Here is a 9,829-nt window from a genome sequence, read left to right on the forward strand (position 1 = left end):
CTATCATATATAGAATTAACATAAATGTAAGTAAAACAACAAGTCAGGTACAAGTTAGGTGTTTCATATGAGCTGATAGAAGAAAGATGACCAGAAATTGACAAGGCCATTTTTTCACATGAACTGAATATTATTATGGTAAGTTTTTAAAATTTACACAGATGAAATCACCCTTAGCAATAATATTATTGTTGTTGCTACTCTTGTTATTACTGTTGTTGTTCTTATATTTTTGTGCATGTTTAATTCTCCTTAGATTCAAAGAACAGCAGACAAGGAAAAAGGGATCCCTATGCATGCTTAGCTACACGGGTTGGGCAAGAACAGAGTTCCAGGGTGAAGAACAGCTCTTCACATCACCAGCCTGCCAACAGGAGTGGACCGCCAGCCAGCAGGGGTGGAGTTCCAGCCAATAGAAGTGTGGCACCAGCCAACAGAAGTACGCTACCAGCCAATAAGAATGGAGCAACAGCAGCTGACAGGGGTGAAATACCTGCTAACTATTCTAAGAAAGATAAAAAGCGTAAGTCACTCTTGCATGCAGTACACTCTATCTCAGCCTGTGTATTTTGTGGATAAAATATTTGATTATAATCTCTTATTGTTAAGATAATTAACTAGTTAAAGTTATTAGGTTTCAATTTAAAATTCCAGAAAATAGTTTCCTCTCCAATTAACAATATCAAAAAATTTAGCATTTTATAGTAAAACGTCTGTAAAGGAATAAAAACTGTATAATTGCAATGTACATATTGTAAAAATTTATTCAAGTTTTAAATGCTTTGGCATCGAGCCAGCTAATATTTACAATTAAATTGCATTTGATAACAAACATACTAGAGTCTTAAAGCAATTGATTAAGTAAAAGATTTAATTGTCTATTTTAATTATTCTTATAGCTGAAAGGAAACATTTCAAGCCTCAAAAGAAGCCCTCCGATTTGTATGCCAATATTGCTAACAACATTGGCCAGAAGCCTTCCACAGAAAACCACATCGAACAAGTTAGAATGTTCACTGAGCGACAACAAGTAGCCAGCATTGCAGCTAATGGAACAAAACCAAAGAGATCATTAGGGAACCAGCAGCATGAAGACGACACCCAACCAGGGTACCGCAAATCACATGATCAGCGAGCAAGGAGGGCAAGGGCAAAGTATGGCACCTTTTTTTTTTCTCAATTATATCTTTCATTAAATTTTACTCTCTTGCTAGGTGGACAGACAAATATGCAACACAAAAAATAATATGCATAGACCTACAGTACAGGTGGGGAAGGTGTGGTCTCATGTGGCCTGACAACAATCTTGTTGTGGCTTGTAAAAATAAACTAAAAACCATATGTGCGTTTCAATTAACATCTTCAGTTTAAATAACCCTTGTGAATGTTAAACATCTGTAAAAAGTAACATTGAAACTGAGCATAAAGCGGTACGAAAGGCAAGACTTTTTTTTATACATTTTATTTTTTTTGAATGTTCATCATAAATCCTCATTCTTATGATACATCTTTAAGTAGAAATTAAAAATTTGTCCCTGAAGCCTGGCTTCAGATGATGGTTGTCAGCCGACACGATTCTATAGAGAACGCAACACCACGACACATGCGCAATGCATCGTTTTTAATGACGATCCATTCAGACTGCCACTGTCAATCAGGAGACGGCGTCACATCGTCTAATGCTCACGGGGTGGGGGGGAGTTGGATTCGTCCGTTGACAGTCGTTTAGACTCACTAGGTCAGAATACTCTCTGAAGAATTTCCAATTTCCATTTTTTTAATCTAGCCACCATGTTACCTCAAGACAAATGACCGTTGACCCAAGTGATGAGACACAGTTACCAGTAAGACCCAGAAGGGTACATCCAGCAAACAACACACAAACAAGGCAAGTCAAAAAGGTAAATCTCCTACTAAGATATAACCACACATATTTATCATTAATTATTTTTACCACGTTGATTGTCTCTTATGGCCATCATAGACAACCTTGTACAATGCAGCCCGATGCGATTTAGGTCACTGAGGGAATTATAAACATGTTTATTATTCTGTCACAAGACTAGTTGTGCCCACGCAGACCTATCACATCAGCATTAAACTCTCACAAACCCAACGTGACAACAAATCGCGTCGGGCTGTGTCGTACAAATTATCATCATCATCTGTGGTTGTCACCCATTTCCCCTTACTCTCTTGAGTCTAGAATTTGATATTTAATAGTAACTCAACTGGATTAATATTAGAGTGCAGTAGTGGATCATAATGAAACTTTCCAGAGTCTCGATCAATCTTAACAACTAACCAATCAAAACATTCAGCGCCAGGAATATGCACATGTCCTACATACACACTTGTTGTCCCACAAACGTTTGTGTGTGCGTATGTTTTTACACTGCTGTTTTCTGGGACCTTGGCAACAATATCCAAGGGGCGGAGCTTAGAAGAAAAGGTGCATTATAGATTATTATTTAAGGTGGGTAAATATTAGAGAATCACAAGTGTGGTACTGTGTGTCAATCAGTAGGTTTAACGGTAATTCTCTACAATATGGAGGTGTTTCCCATAATTGTTGGTCAAATTTTAAGCTATATTTTCTATTTATTAAAGCCACCAGGTGGAGGGACAGGATCTAACTACTACTAAGTGAGCAGAAAGCAGGCAGACATCGGCGGAACTGGCAGCCAAGATGTAAGCATCAATTCAGGTGGCTTAATTGAAGACAAAGTGCATTCAGTACCAATATTTGATAGCTTCAAATGCCACCATATTCACAGATACCAATATTTTGCAAATCTTACACATAAGTCATACACCAATTAAGCGTAATTTGTTGTAAATCACCAGTTTCGTGTTAGAAAAACTCAAACATTAGAAAGCATAGCTTTGAAAAAGAATCATGGAATTTCACACATCGGAAACTGTAGGTGTAGAAAATTCATGGGAATTTATTGCCACAAGAAGTTGCACGGGAAACCAAAGACACAGAAAGATTCATGGGAAATTGTAGCAATAGGACATACATTGGAATCCATAGCCTTGGAATAAATCATTGAAAACCAAAGAGTTAGGAAGGTCTGTGGAAAATAATAGCCATAAATAGATTGATGGGAAATAATAACCATAGGACGATACACCTCTTTGCCCTTGAAGTTTGTTGAAAGCGTATAGATTGTGAATTTGCGCTGAGCCTCCAATGCCTCCTGACACCAATGCTACCCTTTGTAGTATGTTGGACAGTACACCCTGAGACAAATTCTGGTTCTTTTCTGAAGATTGTACTGCATTAATGGGACCAGGAGTATAAACATCTCTTCCAAAATATGGTGCGTTATAAATCTGTAGTTGATAGCAGCTTGATGGAGTATAACCACAATGTGTATGTGGTTTAATCAATTAATTAATTTAATCGCTACACAGCCGTTACAGCGTTTTCACACTGCAATTCTTGCGCTGCGTAGCTGTCACACAGTCAGGAGCGCTCCCTGATTCAGCTGACCAATCAGCACTGCCAAAGGAGTCGGCGATAGCGTGTAGCGATTTTTTATGGAAACCAGGCTTATGTAAAAAGGAATATCAGAGCAGATTATCACTCACCTCTTGAGGTGGAAATTCCTGAATTTTATCATTACAGTATTATTTATTCCAGCTGATGATACAAGATGGTTACCTAGAAACAAAACAAAAGGAGAAACAATAAGCACTACCTGCCCTGAAGGCACAAAAACAGTCTAATTCATTGTCATGAATTAAGTGTAAACCTCCAATTTATGACTACTATATAGTATTAGACATAAATGCAATAGCATATAAATAGTGAAATTATATTATTACAGAATCATATTAGCGTAATATTTAAGTAGGCCTTTAACTTCAAAATATCAATACAATGATGTTAAAGATTAGTTGAAAATATTTCTTTTGTATTAGTTTGTTTGTTTTGTATTATTAAAGGTATGTTTAAAGACAATAATATGGAATATGACCAGTAGTACTGATCGCAGGCAGTGGACTTAGAAAAAAACGTGGGAAAATTTTTTGTAAATATTTGCATGCTAATTTATACAGCCCACAAGCACTTTGAGTACCAGGGGCTTGTCAACCACAAGCTGACTGAACAGATCATAATACTACAGTATATGCTTAGTCGAAACAGGTTATATAGGCAATCTAGCATGTAGAGCCTGCACAAGCAAAGTGTCATTTTCTGTTTATAACCCTGAGCAAGGGTGCAGCGGGCTTGACTTGCCTGTGTGGGTAGTTGGTGTGTGTGGAAGGCTTTACCAACTGCGGGCTGAGTGTGGACCAAAAGTGCACTGCCTGTTATCACTACTGTAATAAATTGACTTGCACTTGCACTCAACTATAGCACTCAAGCAACATCTTTCTATCCACAGTGATGGTATTTTATTTTAAATTTGAGTCCATCATTTATATAGGTTTACATTTTCTTTTTAATTTTTATTATGTAACTTTTATTTTATTTATTTTTTGTTGATTTTGGGTTAATCACAAAAACATATCAATATGTAATAAGTAGTGAGTTTTATACCTGAGACAACAAAGTAATCTGGTATGGTTTAAGGGAATGAGTTATTGTATTCATTATGTTGGAACATGGTTGAGTCCATTTGTCTTATACTTGAAATGAACTTTGAATCCGTCGTTGCAGAAAGTGTTTTTACCAATCAGAAAAAGCTAACATACACAGGGGTGTCAAATTATTTTATATACTGTATTTGGTGCACTAGCTATACTGCGATGCTACTGTCTGTATGTACTGAATTGAGTAACAATTAATACAAGTAATAACAATAGTATTAAATAGCTTAAATTAATAACTTTCTTTTGAGAAGTACAAAATAATTAATTAATATATATATAACATTGCTCTGTTTACATTATCATATGATTAATTTAATTATTTATTAACATATGTAATTCTCTTTCATATTCTTTTGTATTTTAAAATTCAATTTGATACATATTTTTGGGCATGTATATGATTGTGTGGTAAAAATGTTTTTACATCACTGAAATTTTTAATTCTTGCTGCTATTCTGGTAAATGTCTCTATATATGCCATTGGCCCAGGCCTCATCATTATGCCACTGATCTCTAGAAGACACCATTTTGTTGGGGAACACTGCTTTGAAAAATCATTTTTGGACTCAGAATGCCAGTTTTGGGCATCTAAACGACCCTATTCTTAAAATCTCAGCCACCAACATGGTGAGGCTGAGGTGGGTGTAAACTCTTCTGTCGGGGTCTTGATGATGACAAGGCCCAGTCATTCTTATGTCTGGCTAAAATCACTCGTGCATGTTATTATTGATAATACATTAAAACCAGAAGGATATGTCTGGAAATATAAATGGGTAAATATGTACAAAATAATGATAATAAAAAAATAATCTAGGTATATTTCACCTTGTGCTGTAGCTAACCAGACTAAGAAGTGATGTGTATTTTACTCATCTAATGATATTATATATATTTGGATATTCAAATGCTTTGGTTTTGTACTTATTACACAAAATTTTTATCCCAATTTCTGAAATCGGCTTAGGTAAGGTGAACTCTTTGGTGTGTGTGACAATGGTGTGGCGTGACTTCTGTTATTAGTTGACCATGTTCAAATGAATCACTCAAAATATATATGTGAATACCATGTCTAGCAGGGATGGATACAGATTTGTATAAATGGTCTATGGGGTGGGGGGAGGTGGAGTGGAATAAGCAGAGAAATGGTGACAATTTTTTGAATCCATTTAATAAAGAAATTTGTAATTTGGATGGTATGGTGTCATGTGGCCTCTGTCTCCTCTAATTATCACAGTTACTGTTGTGGTCCAGTGTACCGATATGCACCAGAATTTCCTCACATGTTCCCATCTTCTATTGTATTGATGATGATCTAAAAATTTGCCAGAATTTTTCGGTATCAGTACTTTAATGTATTTTTACTCTATTCTATTAAATTGCTAAATTGTAATATAGATTGTAGAAATTATTAATAAATAAAAGGATTAAAATTGCACATTGTCATCTAAATTGTCTTTTTTGCGAAGTTTGTGTGAACATTTATCATCACATGAATGTGTATTTATTGTATTTTTATTAGCTGTTTCCGATTTTTTTTCCGAAACTGTCAGTGAAGCCTGGTTTCCACTAGACGAATTTATTCGCGCGAATCGAAAGCGTCGGCTGATGCGCATGCGCATTCACATTTGTGTTAGAGTTTTTGCAAAGCGAAAAAATGCGCAACCAATCAGAGCTCAGGAAGCGAACCGACGCTGTCGATTTGCACGAATATATTCGCCTAGTGGCAAACAGGCTTAAGGTCAGTTCATTACAGTACTTGGTTTGATAACATTGAACTTGTTCATATATCTACAAACCAGATGAATATCTTCAACTCATCTTCAGTATTTATTTGTGCAAATATCGGAGCCCATCTTTAATAGAATTATTATTTTAAATCAATTCTACATCCCAACAATGTTTTTTTTTTTTATAAATATTTTTTTTATATATTGTTATTCATCAGTCAATAATTGTTAATTACGGGTACTTGTGGTTTATCTTCGATTCCAACAAATAAGATATTAAAATTTATTTTAACTTCATAATCTCATTTATTATTTACAGTAATAGACTTTATAAATATTTTAATATATGTTAATATATAACACAATATATTTTCAAAATTTTTTTCTTTGAAGGTCACAATCATTAATTATTAATTTTGTGTATTATCCATAGTCGTTATAAATACGTTTTCATATAATGCTGATATTTTAAATAGCATATCGTACCGTATTTTCATTTTGTCATTTTCGTCAAAAAAAAATATATACTGTATATAGGCCTATATTGTGTGTAAAAAAAAGAACGTTTTATAAGTTAATTCTAGGTAAATGTAATATTTATGCTGAATTTCTGTTTTTTTATTTCTGACATTAATATATATATAAACAAGAGAATATTTTAATACCATAGCTTTGTGTTGGATTGAAAGAGTTAGTTCCGCGTACTGATCAATAGAAAGACAATACTTCCACCACTGTGAGTATAGCTGCAGAACTCCTACGAAAACTCGACGCTGTGCATTGTCGAATCAAAACAATGCTATGAAAGAATATTGAAAGCACTATTAATACACACTTATTATGTTATCGCACTGACTTGTAACGGTCCATATGATTTAGCCTAGCTTCGAGGGTGGAGGACGAGTTTCGAGATGGGTTCGACATCAGGGAGTAGTCAAACTATATTCATGTAAGTTCATTATGTGTGATTACATCATTATAGAATAATGTGACTTTATGCCTATATAAGCCATGTTGCCTTCAAGATTGCTGGTACCTAGGCTCATTCCCATTCAATGAGGAATCTGGTTCCGGCGATTTCAATACATCGAATAGTTTCATTTTCAAATACTGCTTTTTTGACAAACCTTTACGTATCGCTGGTCTTGTATAGTAAATAATAAGAGCCTGGCGTAAGCTATTTACGTTATTGGGTAAAATACCTCAGATTGCCATCCGTTTCATTACGAATGGTGTTATTTTTGACGTAATAATTAAAATAATAGATTATTAACGACTCCATCTTTGGAACAATATTAATTAATGAATCGTGATGCATTGTCAGTCATACCACTGTGGTTTTTCACTTCCATGGTTATATAGGCGTATAAGTGAAACATATGGGATTTCAGATATCTTCTAAAATTAATCAAATTGTGGTGATAAGCTCATATTAATATGAGTGTTTTTCATCTAGTTTAGTAAAAGTAGTGTAGAAAACCTGAAGTTTTATTGCCTTACGTGTAATCCTATATAGGCATTGTAGGCCTATAATCCATAATATTTACGCATGATCATTAATCCCATGTTACCGTGTCAAGAATAGATTATATGCCTATATCTTTTACATTTATCGCAATATCATCAGACAACTAGGCATATAATTGCAGTCGTACTTTTAGGTCTATCATTTTATCATGATCAGAATAGGCCTATAATTGCAGTCGTACATTTAGACCTATCATTTTGATCATAATCGGAATAAAACTATTTTGATAAAGCAATGGACCGTTTCATGTTGGTAACACAATGACTGAATGACAATGGTTGGCCAATGATATAAAAGATAGACTACAATATTATAGGCTTAATAATTTTTATTTGAAAAAAAAGCCCTGTACTTTTGCATCAATAATAATTGACGTTGACAATAATAATGTTTGCTATGTTCCGCCACGTTTAATTCAATCTTTTTGTTCATTTGTGGATAGAATTCTTTGTGCATGAGAAAAGCATTGTGTGTCATACCTGAGTGTTAACTGTTTGGTTGTGCGTTGACGTAGTTATAATACACCTATCGTGTTTGCATTCTGATATAGTTAGGCCTACATCAGGCCACATTTTGCCGTCTTTTTCCTTTACTTATCTAATATATATGTTCAATTAATTGTATATTTCAGACATCAAATAACATTATTAGTCTTAGGGATTATCTCGTTTTCTGCCTTATCCGAGACGTGTACCTCGCCAATGCTTGGTCTTGTTGAGGGCAACATTCGCTTGGGACTCCTCTTTCCTTTTTCGGAGAATGAAGATGGGTTTTGTTCCAGCGAATCGGTAGCAGAAAACATAGCTTTTGTCGAAGCTGCCATATATGCCGTCAAAAACTTGCCCGAAGCCGCACGTATTCCTGGAGTGACTATAGGTGAGTTGAGCGTTCATGGTGATTTTACGTCCTCTTCCTCACAAAATCCATGTGAAGTAAATTTGGTCTAAATTCATATAGTAATGAATCCAATAACACGTAAAAAGTTAGTCTTCAGCTTCTTCAGAGTATTATGTATTTTGTGACGTCAGCCCCAGCAAAGTGCCTATGTTTGGCCAAATCAAGCTCGTCATTCTGTCATGCAATGTGGTTATCATACTTAAATCACAGAGCTTAGCGTCTAAGTGAATATGTTCTTCACCATCAGGTTTAGAAGCATTTGATTCATGTTCATCCCCTGCAGTAGGACTTCAGAGCGTGCTCAGTTACATCGACAATCCATTATACCATCCGAATGGAACGCTGTGCAGGGACGTCATCTTAAGACCAGGTAAGCCTTTTCTCGGAAATTGCCATTTCCTATTAGCCCTAATTTCGCACTAGAATTGTATTGTTGAGAAATGGTATTACACATAATGCACTTTTTAACTGTGGCTTGTTTCCCTTATATTTCCAATCCAGGTATAATTGGCCCGTTGTCTGATGATGTTGCTCAAGCGACGGCTCCTCTCCTCTCTTATCAAAACATTCCGATGATATCCTACGAAACCACTTCTTCAATACTAACAGAAAACAATGAAAAACGCAGTTCATTTTTAAGACTTTCTCCATCGTACAAGACACAAGTTCAGGTATGCCATATTTTATCCAATCATGATTATAGTTTAGGTTTCAATAAAATTGATTAATATCAGAGGCTGATTTTTCATCATCCACTGGTGGCGGCACGGTGGGGATCTAGGACCTAAATTTATGTCGAGTTAGAGGGAGTGTGCATGAATGTTCTTTAAATTTGGAATGAGTACCATGCAGGGGCGGATCCAGAAATGTCCAAAAGGGGGGGCCGAAAGGGGGGCCGAAAGTTGGGCTGATTGAGACAACACTGTCGTAGGGGGTCCGGGGCATGGCCCCGCGAAATTTTTGTGTTCTAGACGCCCGAACATAACATTTGAGGCATTCTGGGCCTGTCTCTTATACACATCTAGATGTGTATAAGAGACAGGAATTCTTTGTGCATGAGAAAAGCATTGTT

The 9,829-nt window shown here is 35.5% G+C and overlaps 2 protein-coding genes across 3 annotated transcripts in view; both read left to right on the forward strand.

The window, feature by feature from the left end:
- LOC117103129 (TRAF-type zinc finger domain-containing protein 1-like) overlaps positions 1 to 6,040 on the forward strand; it is a gene marked incomplete in the record, with an annotated part of 14,525 nt that extends 8,485 nt beyond the window's left edge. For both annotated transcript variants that reach the window (XM_033243632.1, XM_033243631.1), the window contains 4 exon segments: positions 257 to 523; positions 900 to 1,155; positions 1,787 to 1,901; positions 2,611 to 6,040. In XM_033243632.1, the coding sequence (XP_033099523.1) occupies positions 257 to 523; positions 900 to 1,155; positions 1,787 to 1,901; positions 2,611 to 2,646 (674 nt within the window).
- Positions 6,041 to 7,144: 1,104 nt separating this feature from the next.
- Positions 7,145 to 9,829, forward strand: part of LOC117103130 — a 13,926-nt gene continuing 11,241 nt past the window's right edge. The window contains exons 1-4 of the mRNA XM_033243633.1: positions 7,145 to 7,281; positions 8,492 to 8,736; positions 9,005 to 9,127; positions 9,259 to 9,428. Of these exons, the coding sequence (XP_033099524.1) occupies positions 7,244 to 7,281; positions 8,492 to 8,736; positions 9,005 to 9,127; positions 9,259 to 9,428 (576 nt within the window). The 5' untranslated portion in view covers positions 7,145 to 7,243. The remainder of the gene's footprint in view (positions 7,282 to 8,491; positions 8,737 to 9,004; positions 9,128 to 9,258; positions 9,429 to 9,829) is intronic.

The sequence above is a fragment of the Anneissia japonica genome, unplaced genomic scaffold, assembly GCF_011630105.1.
Source record: "Anneissia japonica isolate Jap-2015-1 unplaced genomic scaffold, ASM1163010v1 scaffold287948_len850469_cov200, whole genome shotgun sequence".
Taxonomy (NCBI): domain Eukaryota; kingdom Metazoa; phylum Echinodermata; class Crinoidea; order Comatulida; family Comatulidae; genus Anneissia; species Anneissia japonica.